The 25049-nt window shown below is 38.2% G+C and overlaps 1 protein-coding gene and 1 long non-coding RNA gene across 2 annotated transcripts in view; both read left to right on the forward strand.

Annotated features, from left to right (window-relative positions):
• The window catches only part of st14 (ST14 transmembrane serine protease matriptase), a 58305-nt gene extending 38941 nt beyond the window's left edge, over window positions 1-19364 (forward strand). Inside the window, exons 13-20 of the mRNA XM_062539670.1 lie at window positions 1515-1619; window positions 3103-3210; window positions 4216-4329; window positions 7108-7227; window positions 7846-8023; window positions 12273-12547; window positions 13330-13466; window positions 17603-19364. Of these exons, the coding sequence (XP_062395654.1) occupies window positions 1515-1619; window positions 3103-3210; window positions 4216-4329; window positions 7108-7227; window positions 7846-8023; window positions 12273-12547; window positions 13330-13466; window positions 17603-17764 (1199 nt within the window). The 3' untranslated portion in view covers window positions 17765-19364. The remainder of the gene's footprint in view (window positions 1-1514; window positions 1620-3102; window positions 3211-4215; window positions 4330-7107; window positions 7228-7845; window positions 8024-12272; window positions 12548-13329; window positions 13467-17602) is intronic.
• Window positions 19365-23489: 4125 nt separating this feature from the next.
• LOC134082217 (uncharacterized) lies at window positions 23490-24881 on the forward strand. The gene is made up of 2 exons (XR_009939603.1): window positions 23490-23535; window positions 24297-24881. It is a non-coding gene; the product is annotated as an uncharacterized LOC134082217 (long non-coding RNA).
• The last annotated feature ends 168 nt before the right edge of the window (window positions 24882-25049 follow it).

Raw genomic sequence — 25049 nt, forward strand, 5'->3', positions numbered from 1 at the left:
AGTAAAAGAAAACAACAAGTAGCCTAGTTGCGCTCCTGCATGCGTAATCTCTCCTGTTCAAACGAAATGTGTGCGCGTGGATATAGCGCTGCATTAAGTTAATTTTGATAACGCGTTGAGTGACTTTTTGTTCAAAAACTTAGCTTGCATTTCTAAAACGGTAACTATATGTCGATTTGATTTCATGAAACAAAGGCACAGCAACGACAAATGTAACGATGTATTCATAGATAATCATTCTTCCGCCAAGAAATATTTCCTCCATATGAATGGTTGCCATGCAACATCGAGATGCAGCCACTTTAACTTTTGTGCAAGTTGTGGTAGTGCATTAACGAAATGCGGTCAAGGTGTATGTTTGTGTTGGATTTTATAACGGCATCGAACGCGATTCAGCCCATCATCATCAAGGACCGGAACTATCCATGTTAGAAAATGATATTCACACATCATGTACATTATTTTCACAATTTTAGCACAAAATGTGGGAAGGCTTAGCCTCCATTACGCGCCGCCCATGCCTCACGCACAAGCAAATCGGTCTCTTCTGGAGTAGACGCCCAGGTAAATCGGCCATGATAATACAATACCAACAGGTCATGGAACAATGCGCCAGGCTTTTAAAGAGAATGAGAGTGTGAAATCTAATTGGTTTATTGCATGCTACGCCCAAAAGACACCCACGACTAATTAACTAAATTAAGACAACCCCTGTTGACTTTGCACCGAGCGCAATGTTCACTTTTCACGCAGTCATTATAGCCTTTTGCGCTAGGACCGCCCCCAAAGAAACTTGCACGATTGACTTGCGTCAATGCCCATTTGATCCTGAGAATAGAGCCCTTAGGCTTGCAGCTTCAGCTTTTGGCTTCTGTTACCTGGTATCAGCCCCTCTCAAAGGAAAGAGGAACTATGCAGGTTTGGCAGTTTCCTCGCTGTTTTCTCGTTTCACGCTTGCCAGTTTCTCTACAGGGCTTCCCCTACAGCTTTAGCGTGTATATTTTACAACATTTCTCAATTGGTCAATCTGCCTTTTCATGAGCATGATTGCGAGGCTGGAGACTTTCTCTTTGTCACTGCCACCGGTCCAGTGAACCATAAACTTGCAAGCGTGTTTTTTCCGCTCACAGGCGCTAGGGGAAAGCGAGACAGCCATCATCCAACCTGGAATAAGTCAAATAACCATTCCAATGACTCCGAAGCTGATCAGTTGTTAAAGCAAATTAAGCTAAAAAATTTGCATAGTTCATCTTTAAAGTGTATTATGAAAAAGATAATTGTTTATTTCAAAATGAACTGGCTGTAGTCTCATAGAGGCCCCATGTGCTACAGTATAACACCATTGTAACGTTACACTATCAGTACCCATGTGATGATGAAAAGATTTACAATCACTTTCTCTATATGGAAATTCTGAAATAATATGAACTATATAACCCTAGCAAAAACATGTGCTTATTTCTCTGTGTCCTTCCTGTGACCTAATGTCTTGCTATTTCTTTTATGTTCCACAGCATGCCCTGAACAGTTTGCTTGTTCTTCCGGAATTTGCATTGATAAAGATCTGGAATGTGATGGTTGGAATGATTGTGGAGATATGAGTGATGAACGAAAATGCCGTAAGTAAGAGTGATTACACCTTGCACATGCATATACAATATTTACTATTGTTTGGGTTAAGATTTTTGTTGGCTGATACTATTTTAATGGTAGAATATGGAATGTGAATAATTAGCCTGTTAGCCTGCACCCTATCAAATGTTGTGTTCTACCTATTGCCTCTTGTGTTATTGTGTGCTGTGAAGTGGTCACACTGTACAGGAAACAAAAACAACTCTGACCAAACCTGTATGACCATTGCTTTGCTGTGCGGCGGTCAAAATTAAGTTTATTGAGGTGTTTTTGACTTTGGCATTTGACCTCCAACATATATTCACTTCATCTTTGAGTCCATATAAATACTTGTAGCATGTGCGTTAAGCTGTTCTGGAGATATAATTGCTCAAAGCATGAGAGCAGGCTAGGAAACATTTCAACAGGATGTGTACAGTAGTTCAGGGAGAGCCTTATGCTTAAGCTGAGGGCTGTCCATAAAATTATGAGTGAAATGCAGTCTGATACTAAAGTTTGTTTTTCTGTTGAAGCGCTTAAATGTCGCCTTTGGGATATAGCCTGGTAGAATCACTAAATCATTGAAGCATGGGCAAAGATCCACTCGCATCAATGGCGAAATCAGTAGGCTATAAGTGAGTGCAACTGAGTGACCTGTCATAGTTTTATTTCAGTACAGCTGGTTTGCATTGAGAGATGATCTTATGGAAAGTACTCCATGCCAATCTCTAGGTGATGTGAAGGGTATGTGATGATGTGGGGGTATTTTAATTCCAAAGGCCAAGGGAACTTCATAAGGATGCATAGCATCCTGGATCCATGAAATAACCTTTAAAAATGAAAATCTGCCTGCCTCTATGGGAATATAACATACTGTAGAAGTGTCTATACTTATGCACCCTGCATCTTAAGGAAGAATATGTATAAGCTAAGGCATTAGGATCCATTTCCAGATGATTATTATTATTCTTTTTAGTCAACTTCAGCATGGGAGTCTGCTATGTTAAGATATTGTTAGAAGAAGTAGTTTTCTTGGCACATTGTTAATTTAGTAGCTTGCATGTACATACTGAGCTGTAATTTTTTCCTGTTGCTACTTGTGTGTGTACGGTGCCTATAGAAAGTCATCATACCCTTTTGAAATAGTCACTTTTTTTGTCTTACAGCCTGAAAAAAAAAAAATCATTACAAATTTAGCTGTACAACATCAAAATCAAAAGGGGTATGATGACTATTCCAACCCTGCTATTCTAGTTTTTATTTTTATTTTTTTATCAATTTTCAGAACTGTTGACTTTTTTTCATTATTTTGATGTTGTACAGCTAAATTTGTAAATAAAACTGAATTTTTTTTTTTTTTTAAATGGGTTTTGATTTCAGGCTGTAAGACAAAAATGTAAGTATTTCAAAAGGGTATGATGACTTTCTATAGGCACTGTATGTGTGATTGTGAACAGAGTACTAATGATAACAATACATTTTATTGATCAGGATGTGAAAAGGATCAATTTGCCTGTTCCAATGGAATGTGCAAGCCGAAATACTGGGTATGCGACAGGGTCAATGACTGTGGAGACAATAGTGATGAGTTGCAATGCAGTAAGTCTTCTTAATGTGTTTATTTTCCTTATGTTACATCTTGTAGTCCATCTGATTTCTGTTTTTGGATTTTGGTAGCAACACCATTATTTTCACAAGTTAACAGTTCGTTACAAAAGACTGAATAATGAATGAACCAGGCTAAAATGCCAACACTAAAAACTACAAGCCACTTAAAGGAACCATTATGTAAGACATTTATTTCAGTTAATCATAAAATGGCCCTGATATGTTAAAAAGTGAAGTTGCAGCCCTCAACTGATGTTGATGTTTATATATTATGTTTATATATTTTGGCCTGATGCGCCACGCTCCACCTATTTACTAATCACAAAGTCAGTGGGGTTTTGGCATCCAGGTTGCCAACTTCGACTTCGGGGGAAGGGGAGGGGATACACCGCTCTACAATATTTTGAAAGTGGTTGCAGTACCGGTTTTGGCCAAAATCCTACTTACAGTTCTTTTAAACGTACAGTTTTTTGAACCTTAAGATAATGTTGCCAAAATAATTTCAGTGGTTCATCAACCTGTGAACAGCACTTCTGCATTCACTTCGCGGCCCTATATCGGCACTATGTAAGTTTACCAGATCGGGTAGCGGATCTGTAGTTCGATGGAATGAGAGATAAGAAACTACAAATTTGACTTGCTTCAATGTCGCCATACATCATACTTTCATAAAATCGTGCGACATACTCTACCTTGTCTGTGGACATTGTTTTTTTTGCTGGATAAACAAATAGTATGCGTGCGACAGAGGAAAAGTGCTTAGTGTTGCTTTAAGTAAATTAGAATTGAAATAGCCAATTAGGCTGGATCAAGGTAAGTATTAACATTACTGCATGCAGAAGGGCAATCTTGAGGCCATCTGATGTACTTGTACGTTGTACATTTGTCTTAGTATCAGATAATGTCCAATGCAGCTTTATCTGCTGTTTAAGATGCTTAAGGAAATGTGCAGCAATTATATAGAAATAAATGTTCCCTTGAACTCTAATTCTCCAGGCTGTGGTGAGGACGAGGTACGATGTGGTGATGGTACCTGCATTCAGCAGAGTGGCGTTTGTGATGGCAAGAAAGACTGTAAAGACAGCAGTGATGAAGCATCCTGTAAAGAATGTGAGTGAAGTATTTCTGAAATTGAAGATGACCCCCCCCAAAAAAGAGTACCTATATTAGCCTTAGCTTATACATTGATTTTGAAACATTTCTTCAGCTATCAAGTTAATACCAGGGGGCAGTTAATATGGTATTAATATGGTTTTGTTATTTCACTTGCATAAAACACTGTCCTGCGGCTTATACACAATGCAGCTAATACAAAGGAAATGACTATAAAAAAGGCAGCTTATTAAACATGATGCTTGGAACGCGTCAATAGAATGTGTTACTTTTTAATTAATGTGTTTGGTGGTGGGGGTACACAAGCTGAGTCAGGATGTAGGAGGTGGTCCGTGGGGGGAAAAGTTTGGGAACTGCTGCTTTAACTGATCAGTTAAAGTATCCTTCCGTGTGTGTTGTATACTCTTTTTGGGGTTCTATTAGGTTCTACTGCACATCATCAGCACCTGGAAAAAAGAAGGGCTGTGCACTTTTGCACTTTGACAGAATCTTTTTTTTTTTAATCAAATTTTTTATTAAAAATCCATTTTTAGCTTTGCTTTGTTGAAAAAGGTTCGGTCATGGTCATGAAACTACCATACATCACTTCCCTTGTTTCCTTCTTCATATGCAAATCTTGGGCTTTGATATGACCAATTAAAAAATGGGCTAATCTGAACAAAGAGAGATTGTGATGTACTGTAAATGGGTGGTTGACATGACATGGCCTTTTTTTTTGGTCCAGAGTGTCAAACTTAAAGAAGTAAAGAAATGTCTAGTCTGCAAAAACATGTTTTATATGAACATATGGACCATTCATGCCAGTCATATTCCTATTTTTCACAATTGTCAGCCAAACCAGAAAAAGCTCATATGGCATGACTGTCCCAAGCCCATTTCATAAAGTTTGATTTTGAATTAAAAAAAATCAAATGAATATATTTTCCCATTACTTAAATGCAATTAATACAAAATATGTCTACTTGTAAGTCTGTGGTGTTTAAAGTCCAGGCATGATATTTTTGAACAAGCCATAAACAAAAACATTTTGTCCCAAAAATCAATATCATATGGTGTGACCCTAAATTATGTTTTTTAAATGTGCAATTGTGTGGAGACCGTTAGGGCTAGGGGGTCCTTCTTCATTCAGAAAGTGTAATAACTTCTCAGAAAGACATTGAAAGTTTACCTGGTGAGTTATCTCTCATATTTCTTTCAATAAATCAAGTATTTCCAGCACTCCTATCTCAGTTCCACTTTTCGCGGTCTTTTGGTGTGATCCATTTTTCAGGAAAATTTAAAAAGTAAATAGTTTTTTGGTCAAAATGACCTTTAAATCTATGTTACCATGTTAAAGTGAGCATAATGATTTTGGTCCTAGCATGTAGCCACAAGACTCATTGTTCTGCTAAGTGCATGAAACCTCATATTGAGTGACCCCATATCATGTGATGGGGTTTTGCTGTCACACCATATGATTTATTTGTCACACTATATGATATAATATGTATTTTCTTACATAAATAATGTTTTTTTTTTTTCAAACATATGTTTAACTAATAGTTTAGTACTATACATATGTTAACATATTTAACATTTTGTTCACATTTATTATTTAATATGTGGCACCTATTACCCAAGTGCTACAGTCTGAGTTTTTAGCAGTGATCCTTCATGTGATATATTTGTCTTAAACTATGTTTTATTGTTTGTGAAATGCATATATTCACATTTTTGAGTTAACAGATTGATATTTGGTGTGATTTATCATATGGTGTGACACCATATCATTTGGTGTGACATCAAGAACCATCAAGAAATTATGAAAATAAAAAGACTTTGGGAGTCTAAATCATACAAATCTGAATGGAACAGATAGGAAATAGGGTCAGCAAACATTGTATGCATTTTTATTTCTTTTGTATCAAGATATGTCCAAATTAATATGAAGTTTATTGAAAGATTGGGGACAAATGCCTTACTTTGTGTATTTGTGTATGAATAAATATACCGTAAAATATAATACATTTCCACAAGAAAATGCTAGATCTTGATGAAGTAAAGATAGAATATTATGATACACAGACTCACATAAGAAATATATACCCCATCATAGTTTTACACACAATGACTTTCATGTCACACCATATGACAATTTTAGTCACTAACACAAGACATTAGTGAATAAATATGAATTCCAATACAAATTCTAAAAGATCATACATATTTTGGGAATCGGAGAGTCAGTACAACAGAACTAAGTGATTTCCATGCATAATATCTGATTTTTTTTTTTCAAAAACTTTTTTTCGGCCTAAAACGTCAACCACCCAAATACAGACCATGATGCAAACAGTGACTGAAGCAATCACTGAACACAAACTGTCCTTCCGTCATTACCAGATTGAGTTGTGGATTCAGGTAGAAGTTGCTGGAGCCCCTATGCACATGTATTGGTAGAAGTATTGGAAAGAAATGTTTACAGATTGAGATTTACAACTGACAGAACTATCTACAGATTCAAGGCATCCGCTGTGAAAAAATATGGCAATTACAAAGCTATTGTTGCAGTACATGCCTTGACCTGGTCACAAACAAAAGCCTTTTGTTTAGTCAGGATTGTCATTTTTTTACGGGGAGAGCCCCGTACACTGACCATTCCGTAAGCAGTTATTTTTTATTCGAAATTACAACGTTTCGGTCTTAGACCTTCATCAGGTAAATAAGAATACTTCATAACCTCTTTTTGAGGGAACTATTTTAATCTTTTTGTGTGTTCTCAAATTACTCCTACAGCCTCAGGGATTTGCACAGACTTCACTTTCAAGTGTCAAGATGGCACCTGTGTGAACAAGATAAATGCTGAGTGTGACCACGACAGTGACTGCACCGATGGATCTGATGAGCAGGGATGCGGTAAGTCAGAGAACCTCTCACTGTCTGCTTTTTGTCTCTTGACACCTTTGCAAAAATGCATATTATTGTTGTACCTTATCCCTAAGCTTAAAGGTTGGGTATGGGATTCGCAAAATGGCTGGCAGATTTTGAAAACAAGTGGTTGTAGAGGGGGCGGGGACGGGCGTTGATGAACGCTGTTAACATAATGAAGTGACTTAGTTTAGCTTAGTACATTCCGCGCAATATAGCAAAGCATAGTATTCACATTCTGTGCATACAAAAACTCGATATTAGCGCCTTCTTAGTACATATTGCCCTCTGACTCAATTACTGACTTAAAAAGTAGACTGAAACCATTTTTTTTTTTCAAGAAAGCTTATGGTCTGACTGACTGACTTTTATTTTTATTTTTATGAGATGATTTTAATTTTAGCAACCTTGTGAAGTGACCTTGGGTGTCATGAAATTATTATGATTATTATTATTATTTATATATATATATATATATATATATATATATTTTATATATATATAATGATTATATTATCTCTCTGTATAATTTCTTTATGATTCACTTGTTTTAAAATCAGACTAAACCTGTAATTAGGAACACTCATATTGTGATACTTTTTGTAGACTGCGGAGTCCGGCCATACAAACATAACCGCATTGTGGGTGGGCAAGATGCAGATATTGGAGAGTGGCCTTGGCAGGTTAGCTTACACTTCAGGACAAATGGGCATGTGTGTGGAGCCTCCATAATATCAAACAAGTGGCTACTGTCTGCTGCCCACTGCTTCCCTGACAGCAACCAGTAAGTAACAATGTTTTCTTTTTTAAATTGGGATAAAGGGCTGGAATTCAACTTGTTGTTTGGTGTTAGTACTGGTGTGGAGGAATGATCTAGAAGGTCTCAATTTTTGAGGTCAGTGCTTGGGGTCAGGGCCCGTACTTACACTGCAAAAAATAAAATCTAACCAAGAGTTACTAATCTTATTCGAAGAACAAACAACTGTTTGGCCTTATTTTAAGTATGAAGAGACTTACCTAGTGTTCTCTCGAAAGATAATTTTTACTTTATTTAAGAAAACTTTGACTTATAATGATGCCGTGCAGCGAAGCACTAGGTGGGCATGTAGCCCCACAAGGATAGCATGGAATCATTGTTTTTCGTTTTGATCCGTCGGCCCCCTGACGGACCAGACCCCCCGAAAGGAGGGTAGGGCGGACACAGTTTTCGGTGAAGATCCTGAGAACCGTAGGGACTTACAGTAGAGGACCACATATTTTTGTATGTTGGTCTTAAGGGGCCATGTCAAACCATCCCATAGCCACTCATTTCATGTATAGCGCCACCTAGTTCAAAGTAAAAAAGTAAAAATGAGGGACTGTAATCGCAGGTATCTTTCTTTGACAGGTTCAAAACTGCACAACATTTGGCAATTTTGCTAATTTTGCAGTTAAAAAATTGAAGTGTAGGATCATTAAGACACACTCTGAATGTATGCCAGGTGTTGTGTAATTTGGTTCATGGGACCATGCAATAAATTAATATACTGCACATACATACACACAGGTACGCACACACACACACACACACACACACACACACACATACACACACACACACACACACACACACACACACACACACACACACACACACACACACACACACACACACACACAGACACACATTTTAAATTCTTTATTTGGATTAGAAGAAAAGCATATATCATGGCATAATCCAGTCCATTATGCACATAAAGGGTAAAGGTGACACCTACGCCTCCATATGTAGAGGCTACCAATTACTGCTGATACAGAGCAATATTTTGTCAGTTTTTTGGCCTTGTTCTTATTTAGTCCACAGATGTGCAGGCCTCATACACACATCTTGTGCATGTGACCTAAACTACCAAAAATGAGGGCAATTATTTGACAGGAATAACCAGAATTACTAAAAATGTTGTACCATAGTTGATATTTCAACAGTTTTGAAGTATAGCATATGTCCATGTAAGCATCGAAAGAGCAACCAATTTCTATTATTGTAACGGCTTTGGTGTGTCCATTAATTACAACTATGTCGGTTGTATTTGGTAAGTTATTTATGGCAGTTTCCAGTGCAGCGGGCTGTTCGTGTGAGGGAGAGAACCAGTCTGTCTTGATCTTTTCATTATGGTGGATTGCAGTAAAGTTGGCATTGTCACAGGGCTCCTTCACTGACAGTGCAATGATACTGTTGTGGCACACAATGTACAGTCCTTTATCGGCAGTACAGCCATTAAGGATGTGCGCGATCCTCTCCCTTTGTCGGCTGTGATGTTGCAAACAAAATGGCTCATGTGCAGACGGAAAACATGTTGCTAAGTTGGACTTTGTTGGTAATACCTGAAGCTTTTATTGTGAATCTGTGGATGTCGTCTTGTAGGGCTGTGTTTTTAAGAACTGCATGTGATACGTTATGGTCGGCACAGGGTAGGCAGGCCAGTTGTCCTTGTAGGCATAGGCCTGTTCAGTGCTGAATCATGCACGAATGGAAGTGATTGATTATTGTCCTTCTGGGCCCATATTCTCAAAGAATTTTAAGGCTAAAAGTAGATCCTAAATGGCGAATTTAGGAGAAACTCCTAAAAATAATGGGTGTGTCACTCCTAACTTTAGGACTCCTAATTTTTTTCTCTAAAAATAATTCACAAAGCATTTTAAGCCTAAAAGTAGCTCCTAAGTCTAGGAAGCTTAAAAGAATTCGAGAGGACTCCTAACTCACTAAGACCTATTCACAAACCGCTTTTAGTGGCATTTCACGTCGCAATGTTTTAAAATGAACGTGCGGTTACAGGAGCTGTCATGCTAAAAGATGCAATAACGCCACCGACAACCAAAACCACCATTGCATGTAGACTAAATGTAACGTCTCATCATAGGCCTAAATTAAATTAACTTGTTTCTCCTCTTAACGAATGTAGGTTACGTGTTTTCATACAGATTCATTTGAAACATGTTGCAAATATACTGCTCCAGCCCGTAGTGTTTCATTATGCTTCTGGGCTATTTGCTTTATTTTTTATTAATTTAGGCTATGCCTATTTATTCATCATCTTTCATCCTTCACAGTCCGACATAGTGCATTCTCAACAGCTAAGACCTGACACCTGCCACTCAACTCATCATCGTAGGGGTGCATTCCCGCGTTATAATCATCAGCCAATCAAGGAGGTCACCTTAAGGCTGGCTTACATTGTACGATTTTGGTCTGTTTTAACAGTCGGCGACTAAATTTCCAAAATCGGGAGGAAATCATGGGAGTTGTACTGGAATCGCGGCGCGCTCCCGTCAACTAAAGCCTACCTTACATTGACAGACTTTGCAAAGATTTGGAAAAGATTTTTGAAAGACTACAGTCTCAGACCCTCTCACACCTAAAGACAATTCATTGAGTTTTTAGTCACAGTCTAGTCACAGGCCAGTCTCAGATTAGGATTTTGCAAAGACTGTGGGTCACTATTTACAAGACTGCTGCTAGATTCCTTCAAATTATTTCCATCGTGCACTAGGCTACACGTCATCATCAACAGGAACTCACATGATAGCCTACTCATATCAAAGTAATTTTTTCGCGTTTCTGCAGCATTGTTTGATGTGTGACATCACTAACAGATATAGAGTTGTTCTGTCACGTAGAATAGCTGACTAATACATTATAAGAAATGAAATAACAAATAATCATATAGACTACAGCTGTCGCCTATTTTGCCCCTTCCTGTTTCGTGTTGGACCGAGGTCACTATTGGTTTTTAATGTTGACGTCACTATTTGCATGAGCCACGACTGAAAAGACTTCCGATAATATCAAACATGTTTGATATTGTCGTAACGGCAAAACTAAAAAAAAAAAGATTGACTCCGACGGACTTAAAACCGCTAAGATTGGCGCCTTACACTAAACGATTTAGATGACGGGAGCGCGCCGAGATTCTAGTAGGCTACAACTCCCAAGATTTCCGATTTTGGAAATGTAGTCGCCGACTGTTAAAACAGACCAAAATTGTGCAATGTAAGCCAGCCTTTAATCGTTTAGTGTAAGGTGCCAATCTAGCGGTTTTAAGTACGTCGGAGGCAGTCTTTTTCTACTTTTGCCGTTACGACAATATCAAACATGTTTGATATTATCGGAAGTCTTTTCAGTCGTGGCTCATGCAAATAGTGACGTGAACATACTGCACCGGCGACATTATCGGAAAGGTACTGGCTTGATTAAATTCAATTCAGTTCAGTTAATCAACACGGACATGTACATTGATAGTCTGACGTTTTAATTTACTTGTCTCAGGTGTGCTGTGGAGTAAGTAAGACTGTTTTGGATGATACCATTGATACCGTTATGCGTTAGCTCAGAACCAGCGTTAGCAAAATCGAACTATTCCTTTAAGAGAAAACTCCTAGCTAAAATCTTTTAGTGCTATTTAGGAGTACTCCTAGTGGTAAGATAAAATGCTTTGTGAATATGGGCCCTAGTGAGTAAATTCCACATTAATGAATGAATAAAACAGATGAGGTCAGTCACCATTCGCAGGTTGCTGAAATAGGCCGTTATATACAACATTTTAGGCCTCTGTCAAGTGTACTGTATGTAATTTGAATGTAATAAACAAATAACCTGACTCTCGCCAGATTCTTGTAGTCCCGCCATGCTCCACCAGAGGCGTTTCACTGAGCTCCACACAAGGATCTGGGACCGAAGGCAATGCAGACTCCTTCAACGGAGCAAAAAATAATGAACCAATCAGGATTGCCGGGCGGGATTTCATAGATGTGACGTTTTACAAGGCCCCGCCTTCTGAAGTCCCAGATCCTTGTGTGGAGCTCAGTGAACTAGGATCTGGCGAGAGTCAGGTTAATAAACAGCATGGGGAGAAAAAAATATAAAAAATATCAAGGCATATCAAACTTCCTGAAAGACTTTGTGATTGTAAGGGACACAGAGCACACATGAGTTGTTATTTTTCTCAACTGCTCAGTCTTTCACTGCTCTCTCATGGCTTTCTGCTTCATGACAGGTACAATGTTGCAGGAAATTGGCTGACATATAGTGGTCTTCGGGATCAGTTCAAGGTCACTGATGAGGATGTGCAACTGCGTAAAGTGAAGACCATCATTCCACACTCTGGCTACAATCCTATGACATATGATTATGATATTGCTCTGCTAGAACTAGAGGAGGAGCTGGAATTTACTAACCTGATCCACCCTATCTGCCTGCCTGCCAAATCACATGTTTTCTCAGCGGGTACACCTTGCTGGGTTACAGGCTGGGGAGCCTTACGAGAAGGAGGTGGGTTTTTCTTGGACTCTTGGATAAAATTAACCAAATATGCAGGATACAGTTTGTGTTTATTGTGATTTTTTGTCAGTTGTCTCAGTATCAGAGCCACGATGTTATCTCTCTGTCTCTGGAATCCATGTCACTCTTATCTTGCTCACAGTCATCTCTGTGAGATTGGGTCAGTTCACTTCCCTTTTACAATCTCAGTTATACTGAGACAATTGCTAATGTGATTGGGAGAGATACATTTGCGGCACATACAATTTTAGATACTCCTGGTCAATTCAGCATACAGCGCCCTTTAGCATTGTGTTAAAGGGATATTCTACCATTTTTGGAAATAAGCTAATTTCCAACCTCCCCTCGAGCAAAATAATTGATATTTACCTTTTTCCTGTTCATCCAGCCATTCTGAAAGTCTGGCAATAAAACTTTTAGCTTCAGCCTAGCATAGATCATTGTATCAGATTAGACCAGAAAGGTAAATATCAATTGTTTTGCTCGAGGGGAGGTGGAAAATGAGCTTATTTCCAAAAATGGTGGAATATCTCTTTAAATGGGAAAGATGAACAGGGAGTCCAAACAGTTCAACATACAAGTTACAGTAACCAGACCGATAACAGGTGCATTTCTTCCATGTATTTGGTAAAGTGATTCTGTAGAAGACGACTGTACCATATAATGAAACATTTGTGAAGTTGATATTTGAGTTAATGTTCACTCATATAGGATACAGTATGAGTTCATTGGGAGTTAAAGCCATCTTGGATTTATGTTTCACTTTTTTATAGGACGCCTTGCCAAAGTACTGCAAAAAGCAGAGGTCAAGATAATTAATGACACAGTGTGTAATGTAGTGACAGAGGGCCAGGTCACCTCAAGAATGATGTGCAGTGGATTTCTCAGAGGAGGGGTGGATGCCTGCCAGGTTTGTTCTTATTGAGTTTATCTAGCAACATGAGTTATTGTTTGTGCAAGTATTAATAGTGATAATAAATATATAAATTCCTCAAAATGATTCCTCATTTTGGGGCACTTTTTACCATCTGAACTTCTGACACTTCTTAACTTACTTTAAAATATTTGTTTTGCCACATGACACACCTCAAATGTGAAGGAGAGGCATAGAGAGATACTTAAAGGTGACATAGAATGGAAATAATTTTTGTCATGGTTTTGATGAATTAGGAGAGGTTGTGCATAACCAAAGAGCTGTCATGAACGTGAGGCATGGTTGTGCCCTCCTTCATACAAAAATCTTCAACTTAAAAATAGCCACTAAAAAATGGGCGAATTAGAACAAAGCTTGTGATGTCAAATATCGCAAAGCCATTGAAGTTCAATTGGGGTTGCCAAAGAGGGCGCCATTTAGTCAAACAGACCATTTCAATACCCAGCCAAAATATAAGGTTTTAATCGGGCTTGTAAAATTGCAATTGAGTTTAGTTTTTATGAATTAAAGTTGAATATTACTGTAACATCAGAGAACATAGTACAATATACTCAATTCATCCATTCTCTGTCCTCTTTAAAGGTGTGTGTGTGTGTGTGTGTGTGTGTGTGTGTGTGTGTGTGTGTGTGTGTGTGTGTGTGCGTGTGCGTGTGCATGCACAATGTCCTGGCATACATAAATGCCATTTTTCTATTGTTATTGAAAGGTAGCATTATTTAGTATAGAGTAATTGGGGTAACACTTTACTTGAAGGGTTCGTTCATAACACATTCATAACAGCTGTCATGAACTGCACATGAAGCATTCATTAGTGTTCCATGAAACATGACTCAACATTCATACCAACCCTTTCATGAATGTGGAAGACAAAACGTCAAAGACTTGTCAAAATAAAAGTCCAACAATTGCAAAGCAACATTGCTGTCTTTTTTGTTTTAGCCAACCTGATCGTGTCACATCTCAGTCAACGAGGAAGTCCAGTGTCCAGGAGAATTTCGTTTTTTGTTTGTTTATTTTATGATAGTAACCTCTGAAGAATGCATAATTGTCTGCACCAATGACTGTATATAGATATATAAAACAGGAATGTCCAACCATTCAGAGGTCCACAGATGGTCAGTAGTTCACTTCCCAGTATGATGAATACTTCACAACTCGTATAGTAAAGTGACATTTGAAGTAAAATAATCATGAGATGTTTACAAACGCTGGAGAGGATTCATAATACAGATTACTAGATTGTTGGACTTTTATTTTGACAAGTATTCGTTGTTTTGTCTTCCACATTCATGAAAGTGTTGGTATGAATGTTGAGTCATGTTTCATGAAACAGTCATGAATGCTTCTTCATGTGCAGTTCATGACACCTGTTATGAATGTATTATGAAAGAACCCGTCAAGTACGGGCTCACTCCAGTCCTGATAATGACTACATGAAGTTTGACTCCATATCCTTGCCAGTAAACTTAAAAAAAACTTAAACAGCTAAAGCAGCCAGGCAGCTACAGTACTACACTTTGGGGCCATGAACATGGGGGCTCATGAACATGCCCCCACGCTACAAAAACTGCTTATCTAATAAAATCTAATCAAGTGTTATTAAACTTATATCAAGAAAAAAAAATAGTTGCTATTTGAGTTTGACTTCTTTTAAGACGTCTCATCCTGAAAACAAGCAAATTTGTCGGCCAGTGGATTACAGTTTTTCTCAAATGCTAAAACACATTTCACAAACGTTTCCTCCATGTTCCCCAATGTCGAAACACAATACCCTTTTCTAAAGCTTCATAAGCACAACCACACCTTCTCACTTCAAATCTCAAACTTTCACACCAAAAGAGCAGCTCGAAGCTTTCAAAAATGTAAACACTATACACATTATTACACACTACAGCAAAACAATTGAAAACACAATCCTCAATTTGTGAGAAGGTTCTTTGTTTCATAACTGCCAATGCATATTTTTAAAAAAACTTTAGAGTAACGGATCTTCTTAGATCTCTGCAGAGGATTAGACATTTGAAGAGTTCTTTTCCAAAATGCTATATCCACCATTTTACTAATGAATTTTCATAAATATATTTTTACATTTTGTTTTTCAAGTAATCTCAGTGAAACTGTATTGGGTTATGTTTAGTTACAGTAATTTATCTTTACTCAATAAAAACAAAACAGCTGCATTTTTATTGATATTACCTGAAGCATACAATTGCTGTTAATACAGTAACATGATTTGTTACAGTACAGTAATGTTTTCAAAAATGGATTTATAGCATTTTGGAAAAGAGCTCTTCATTTAGAGTTGTGAGTTTCATAGGAAGAGCGCAGAAAATTCTGCAAGTACACAATGCAAAAACCAGAATCTATTGCACACAACAGTACTCTTGAAAACGTGAGTACTGTTGTGTGCAAAAATTCTGCAAGTACACTACTGTAACACAACACAATGCAAAAAACAGAATCTATTGCACACAACAGTACTCTTGAAAACGTGATCAGGGTGTGAAGTTCTTTTATATTCTTCATTCACACCACACACACACACACCACAGTCAATGTGCGCATTAGCAATAAGTGTCTTCATTTTTGAGCCGTTGTGTGTAATAAATGACGCCAGGTGTGTTCATTGTGTTCAGTTATTGCTGACTGTGGCAAGCATTTTGCATCACATGAGCTTTCATTTGAGAAAATGTTTTGCAACATGTGTTTTAGCAAGGAAAAATGTGCTTAGATTTATGAGAACGGAGTATTGTGTTTTGTGAATTGTGTCTTCATGTGAAATGTGTTTATGGTATTGGAAAATTGTGGCTAGATTTAGTAAATGTGTTAAGACAACTGGTCATTTTGTTTGGAGGATTGGCTTTTGTGTTTTAGCATTTGAGAAAAACTGTAAGCAAATTTGCCCTAAAAACAAGCAAATTTGTCTGCTAGTGCGTTAAGTAAATTTGTCTTGACAAGACTACTTAAAATAAGTCAAAGTCTTCTTCAATTAAATCAAAATGATCTTTTGAGAGAACAATAGGTAAGTCTCTTCATTATGCTTCTATATAATTAAAATAATGCCAAATATTATTTTGTTCTTAATATAAGATCGATAACACTTGGTTAGATTTTATTTTTTTGCAGTGCATGAATTTAGAAAAGAAGACTGTGGGCCAGATGTACTAAGACAGCGCAAATAGCGAGTTTTTGTATGTGCAGAGTGCGAACGCTGTGCTTTGCTATATTGTGTGGTATTTACCAAGCTGTCACTTCATTACGTTAATGGCGTTCAGTGCCGCCCGTTCCCGCCCCCTGTATCACGCCAATTGCACATGCAGAGCTGAACAACGAGCGCAGTTGAATATTGCAGCAATAAAAAGAATCAAAGTTTAGCGGTCATACACGATTCAAAGAGATGTCAACGAGCAGCGACAGACAGAGTAGGCTTAGTAGTTCTTCAAATCCACTATTTACTGCACGTAGACTTGGGATAGGCTATGACTTATTGCCTAGTCTAACAGATTGGGAAGTGTAGGCTATGTCGTGAAAGAGAAAATACGATTTTAGAGAGGCAAACAAAAGTTAAGGTTGCTTTTGACATAGTACAATGAAGGAAACGGATGCTCTGAATATTGATTCAGCTGTCTCTAAAAGTTTTTCTAGTAGACGCATTTAACCGCAATCTGGATTACACCTGCTTTCAGAAGGCGGAAGTTTTTCAACGCAAAATAGACGTGCACTGTTTTCATACATCTGGCGGAATACTTAATCAATCGCTATTAGCACCTCTCCTCCCCTGTACTTGCTTAATATGCATGACACGGAAAAGCGCAAATAGCCATCTTCAGCTCCCACGGCAGGCAGTCTGCGCGTTTCCCTCATTGCGGCTTGTTTGTACATATCCTCCCCATGTTTATACGCACACGTTACGTCTGAAATGGGCGCAAAACGTTAGTGCATCTGGCCCTGTGTGTCTTAATATAAAGTGTTACAAACACTTTCTATGTCTTCTGTAGTCTTCAAAAAAACTATTTGTACTTGCCTGGTAACTGGATACTTAATTAACCTCTTTATAAAGCAGTGATCGTTTTTTTCTGTAATATTTTTAACTGTTTTCCCCCGCATTGCAGGGAGACTCAGGTGGCCCCTTGGTGTGTCAGTCAGAGGCTGGGAAGTGGTTCCAATCAGGCGTTGTGAGTTGGGGTGAAGGTTGTGCCCGTCGCAATAAGCCTGGTGTGTATTCTCGTGTAACTAAACTGCGGGACTGGATCCATGAAAATACAGGTATTTAGTGCAGAGGTGCTTGGGTTGGAGGTCACATATGGGTCATTCCATATAGATTTGGGGAAAAAAGAGCAAAATGACGTTCAGGGTACTACTGTATGTTTTTGTATGTTTGCACAAGCTTGGAATAATACTTTTTAAAGACATTCATGTCTAAACATGGCCTCCGAGGTAAGGTATTTTTGATGTAAAAATATGTAAAAAAAAAAAAAGCTGACAAAAACAATCGAACCTAAAACATCATGTAGACAAACTCAGACAATATGCAAAATTTCAGACAATGCAGCAACTATTTTCTTGATTCGGTCTGATTTTACATACATGTAGAATGGCTTTGGATTAGGCTTTCATTAAAAACTCTGGTGATGGAATGTTTGTAAAAGACAATGTTACAATCACATTGACATTCTGCTTCGGCAGTATGATGTAATGTTGCCACTGTCCTCAAATTGCGGATTTCTTTCATTTTTAAATGTTATTTCAACCCAATATTTCTTACAACAGTTACCCTCTGTTACCAGTGTGGACTATTCTTCTGTACAAAATTGTAGGATAGCTTATGTCGTGTGTCTGTTGTGAAGTACTCTCATGGAGGTTATCATTCCCTTTGGAAGTATAAGTGAATTGTTAACCTGATATCTTAAGTTGAAATAGTGTGATACAGAATTCAATTTATCTAACTGAAAAGATAAAACAAAGTTCAATTAGGAAGGCAAATGATGACAAAGCATCTGTAAAGATTGTTGCCACCCTTTCTGTGTTATCAACCTTAACAAGAATAATGAAGTTATCAATCTGATTAGTGTTACCAACTTTCTTGTTATGTTTCCAAATGTATGTTGTTCTTACAAGCTGTGTCTTTGTTTGTTGTTTGCTTTTAAATGTGCAGTACCCACCATGAACATATCTGGTATTGATAACACCCAGTATGTTGACTTGAACCCGATCGAAACCGGACTTTTTAAATGCATGTAAATAAGTCTAATTGAAGTTCTTAGTCAAACTTAAACATTCAGATAATGCGATAGAACTAAGGTTGAAGTACTCATGCATGTATACAATCAATTGAACTTTCTTTCATACATGAATTTATATCCCCCAGAATGTCCATCAAAAATGTTAACTTTAACTATGCTACACTGATGATGCAAAGTCTGCTAGTTTGCAAGCTAACAAAGCTAATTTGGAATGTTTTGAGGTTTGTGGACAAGGAGGGCAAATCGCCTCCTAGTACAGCAGAGTAAGTCATGCATACTTTGGTCAATAAAGCGATTCCCCCTCTGTGCAAGTAGCCTATACTCAGAGAAAGACAGTTACTGTAGTTCAGTCAAATCACCTAGCCGAGCTATAACTGTAGCATGTGCATGTAAACATACTGACTGTAAGTGGTTTCTCAGTGTTTCTTCAAAATATTGCTACTCTGCTTATTTAGATCATGTCATTGTTTGAGGCAGTATATCGATCTAGTTACAAGTAGCGTTGTAATATTTTATATAAAATCATGCTGGTTGTGTGCCTGCTTATCAAACCTGCATAACAGTAGGCTATCATGTTGAATAAAAAAACTGCATTTCATGTAACCCAAATTAAAACTGTTATTGGAAGAAATTGCTGAAGTTTTGATTGTCTTACATGAGACCTAAATCATGTCTTTAAACTGAAAGAACATGTGCTATACTGAGTGCCACATCGATGATTGACTATGACAACAGTGGAAACACAATCAGCAGACATTCATGGTCCTATATCAACTTCAATCTACCTGTAGTTCACGCCTGATTGTTTTAACAATCACATACTCTTTAAGTTATAGTTATTAATCAACAATACAAACACAATAAACCTTACCATGCATAGATTACTAGACTTGTGACATGATTGAATATACATATGGGCCTAATAAATACTCATCTAAGCAAGATACATTAGGTATAAGTATATTAGTCGTAGAAAATAATGGAAAGGAAAGTGTAAAAGGTATTGAATTTGCATGAGTTTGTAATCAGCATGTTTTTGAGTACTTTATGATAAGACATTTTAGCAAACCATGGGTATTATTAAAGGGTTAGTTAGTTATTTACTATTTATTCATAGATCACATACAAGTTTGCAAGTCACTGATGTACAGTATCATGTATGCACTGTGTAAGAAATGAATTACACAGTGCATACTGTAGCCTACAATGTAGGGGTGTAAAAATTAACCGATAGGCTACGTATCGGAAATCATTCGGAACGTTCAAAATGCGAGTGCATCGGAAGGCAAATCCCTGCATTGGTTTAAATGTACTATGAATCGATAGATAAATCGATTTTAAAAGGACGAATCAGAAAACTAATGTTACTAATTATGTTACTTTCAAAATCATAAGACCGACCCTGATTTGCTAACACACCAGAGCGTCTAGCCTTTCCCAACGAGGGTAAGTAGCGTCACTGCTACAGTGGCAACAAACTAGGCTAGTTGTCGAGTTTAGTGAAATGCAGATAACACGTGTGTTAACGTGTGTTGCAGTATCCTGAACGAAGTCATACTCAGTCGTAAGCACAAGCCTCAAACCTAGCTTCATACTGTAGGCTACAACAAACACCCCTTGTCAGCCTCCTGCATTTCCCTTTCCGCGGCTGTCTCCCCAATGCTTCGGTGCCTTACTGTATGTTCGGTGCACGTCTGAATGTTGACTGAGAGGGAGGGTAGGCTATTGATTACCTGTCATATTGTTGATTTGTTGAACACGCTTCTCACAAGGTGTGAAAGGTAATCCAGACAGACACTCTTTCCCAAGAGCTACAGCTACATCTCATAGTTTTGAACGATTTGTTCAGCAGCTATGGGGTGATAATGTATCTCTATTAATTGGCCGAGTGATTTCGTTTAGAGGCATTTGGCCACATTCTTATTATCATAATGTTTGTTCAGCCTTTCAATCCAGTCAATCAAGTCTTTTGGAAAAAATGTAACTAATGACATGCAATTGTAATTTTTCTCATGGCATTTAAAGTAGCAAAAAAAAAAAAAAAACCTGTCGTGTGGAAAATAAAACGAGATTTAGAACTATATTGCATTTTGGGGCCTATTACTGCATCGTATCGTATCGTATCGCATCGCATCGTATCGAATCGTATCGAATCGCACAGAATCGTTCTGTATTAAACCGCGTCGTCTGTGAATCGTATCGTAGCTTTATAAATCAATACGAATCGAATCGTCTTAAAAGGGAGAGATCCACACCCCTAGTACAATGCATTTTGAGTGTCTTATAAACTGTTTGTAAGTAATTAATTATTGTTATCTGATGATTACTGAATATATAATTAAGCATTTCGTAAGACTTCATGTTATAAAAGGTAACCCATTTGTGTAAATGCAAAATTGCAAAATGCTAAATTTCATATAGCTGTGCACATTGTTTTTTCTATTTCATTACAGTGTAATTGCTTACAGTACTCTGCAAATTGCTGGCACATCTGGTTAAGTTGACAAAAGGCAGGTGTTAAAAAATTTAGCTTTTGCTGAAACAAATTTATTCTGAGAGGAAATCGTACAAGCAAAATGTAACAGAAACCTTTTTTTCTAATCATATCCAACTTCTTTACGTTAACCAGAGTGTCTGTTAGCACACTCAATTCAAGTAAAAGGAGTGAGTCAGGCAATGACTGCAATAAAGTAGATACATAACTCAGTTAAAAATGGCCATGTAAAAATGTACAGTTAAAACAGTGATTGAAAAGTTCCAATAAAATGTCCAATCAAATGTGGCAAACTTGCTTGAACAAAGACACATGTTTATCTTGCTCTGATGCACAGTGACAAGGATGGTAAGAGAGGCAAAGAATTCCATAAGGGTCATTGTCGGAGAGTTACAGAAAAAATATGTTTGGGTCACCAAGTCCCCAAAGAATCTTCAAAAGTGACCTCTGTACTAATTGATTATTTAGCGGGTATGCCAGGTCAAACCCTTTCCTGTGATTTAATTACAAATATACATGGCTGGAGTCACTGAATGCTACAGGAACTTTGTCTGTAATCGTGTTCTAATTGTCAATGAAATGAAAATGGTGCTTTTTGGCAACACACACTCAAGGTTGGTGTACAGAGACGAATGATATACTTTAAAGTACACATGTGCCTAACCAGCAGGCGAAAGCAGAGCAGAAAGCCACTTATGCACTGTGTAAGGCATGAATTAAATATGGTGGAGGGTCTGTGATATTGTGGGTCTGTGTCACGAATCGCCCAGGACCTTTCAGATCCTAAGCCAGGTTTTCTGGTGGCTACCTGGCTGGACTGGGAGCACTCTGCTGCCAGGTGGTTGACTCCATGCCACATCTTGCTGCTGGTCTACCGTATCCCCTGTCTCCTTGCTCTGCTGCTCAGCACACTTGTGTCTGATTACCTAATAAGGCACAGTAGGCTATTTAAGCCTGGTTCTGGGAATTTTTCAGTGCAGAGTTATCGTGCCACGTCTGTTGCCGCGCTGCTGCGCTGTTGTCTTGGTTAAATTTGGGAATCTTATCTTTTGGATTTTTAACTGAAGTTGATACTGAACTTTGGATTGTTTCTGACCACACTTTTAAATGACTATTTTAGACTGTTTGCCCTTGACTTTCTGTTTTGTTTTTACACATTGACTAGAATTTCTGCTCTGTCTTTGCCTGCTAGATTCCCGTGATTGTTTGAATACTCTTTTGTTTCCACTGCACATTAAATCACAGTTAAAACTGCTACTGTACCATCTTTCCTGTGTTCTGGGTTCAATCTGTGAAAGTCTCTTTTTATTCCAAATGCCCTGGGAACTTCAGTAGGCTAGGGTGCATGTTATCATGAACTCCAAGAAAAATCTTCAAAACAAATCTGTCAGTCTCTGCCAAGATATGGTCATGATGGGATCATCCCGCAGGTCAATGAACAACAACACATGTCCAGATTAACACAAAAAATTGTTTGCTGAACACAAAATCAAGTTTCTGTTATGGCCATCTCAGTCCCCTGATCTGGGGCCGGTTTCCCTTAACGCTACGTAGTTCGTAACCTCTATCTTAAGCTCTACCTTAAGTACCTCACGCATTTCCCGAAAGCTTCTTTGCTACGAATGTCTTTTGCACGTCGTTCGTTGGTAAGAGTGGTCTGGAACAGACGTAGATCTCTCTTAGCTGCACCTGTTTCGACTCGCGACGCGGAATGAGAAAGTGTCGTCACAGCCGTGAGCTGAGCTCCTCCAAACGGAGCTCCTCCCCTGGTTGGAAGGGTGGTCCTGATACCGGGCGGCAAAGAATTCGTTTGGACCACCTGACGTCACAGTAACTTTGCGCCGCCATCTTGCCGACCGATTCGAGTCGCTCACTAGGCGGCGCCATTCACTCATACATGGATATCTTAAATAATAGAAACTTTCCCCTTCGTTTGTTCCCTTCGTTTTACACGCAAACGGCGATTTCGCCTCTGAATACGATTATTCCTAAACAAAACTCGGGCAAAAGTGGAGATTTGGAAATTCATTTCGCGTTGTATTTAAACTGAGAAAACCGAAGAAAAAGTGTGACCACGGGGCCACGGAGTGACCACGGAGCCAGCGGCTCGAGGGAAATGATTAGCTGCTAACAAGTTCAACAGGTTAAGGTCACACAGTCATGTTAGCTATGTGTTGTACAGTTGAGGAACCCTGAACTGGTATGTTATGCTAACGTTATACCAAAAGAAAGAAGAAAGAAGTAGCTGCCATTCGAAGAGATGTTTGGATAACCACGATACACCATGCAATGAACACTTTCGTGTCAGGTAAGCGAGCCTTCTCAACTTAGTAGCATCTAGGGCTAACAACAACAAGAGACACGTTTGGACAACACTTACAAAACTTGATTGACTATATCAATCAGTCAAGTTCATGAGGTTCACACGTTTTGTAAACATCACGCATGATATAATATCTTATGCAATGCGTTTGTGTTGTGTTAGCTGCTAGTAGATGGTAGCTGGTATGGTGTCTATTATTTTAACGTTAGCACATTGAAATTGCAATCTTGCAATGTCTTATTCCATTTGATAGCCTACTAAAACCTATATTTCACATGAACACAAATGCTGAAGTCGGATTATTCTATTGTCATTAATGTAGTATCATCAACTTTGAAATTGTTACTGTTAAATAGCTTATAGCCCACTGTATCGTTGTTATTTGTATGGGCGTCTGCTAAATACCGTAACCATAACTTAATTAGGCTATTATGCTATCCCTATCTTTTACTGTCTCTGGCTAAACCCAGTAGTTAACTTCCTAATTTCTGTATCTGTCCCTTATTAAGACCTACATCGTAAATCCTCATATTATACATACTTTATTTATAGCTGAGCCTCGGGTAATAGCCGTGGTCGTTTTGAACAAATCCTGCCCCAAATAAAGGTCTGTGCTTTGCGCAGCCTCTACTTAAAAGACCCTGGCCATGTTAGGCTAGGTTCTAAGAGAAATATATTTACTCAGGTTGGACAATGTAATGTCTCACACATGTCGTGTTTTATTTTACTCTGCCCTGACTTTTTAGGAGCGACTGCTTTGGACTCCAGTTTTGTGCGCAGTCTTTTTGCACACACCTCGGCGAGGGAGAAGGACAAACAACATTCAGCCAATGAAGCACAAAATGCGTGACTTGCAACAATCTCACTGGCTGTTCAACCACCAATGTGGAGGAGCATGAAGAGGCTACTACTTCTACTGACCATCACAGTGACCACAACTATGAAAAGACCTGGCATCGGAGATGTCAGCACTGGAAAGTGAGTGTGTGTGGCTCATGAGTTAAGGGCCAGGGATGAGGAACAGTCCTTGAATGAATACTTTTTTGCTCACTTTTTTGGAATATCTAAATTCACTGTCGTCATAGTGTTCATTAGCACATTAGATGTAATGTTTTTCAGATTCTCAGATCTAATCTTATGGCCACCTAAGGAACAGCAGTGAGATCACAACACATGATTGGTACAGTGTATCCCCAACACATCACATGATTGGCACGATGTATTCACATGTCATCTTTTGGATCTTTCAAACTGGATTGTGGATCCAAACATTGTAATGCTTTGTTTGACACTGTCTTGACAGGTCTTAAATAAAATATGTTGAACCATGAGTTGAGTTGTCTAAATCTATTGGTGTAAAATAATTTCTAAATTAGTTAGTACTGTTTTGTAGTCATAGATGTTAAATGTTATTTTGGTGAACCTACAAACCTAACAGTGTTGCATAGTTTCTGCATAAGAGTAAGTTGTGCTCTCAAAATCTGTCTTTATTTTCTTAT

This window comes from Sardina pilchardus, chromosome 6 (assembly GCF_963854185.1).
Source record: "Sardina pilchardus chromosome 6, fSarPil1.1, whole genome shotgun sequence".
NCBI classification, from domain to species: domain Eukaryota; kingdom Metazoa; phylum Chordata; class Actinopteri; order Clupeiformes; family Clupeidae; genus Sardina; species Sardina pilchardus.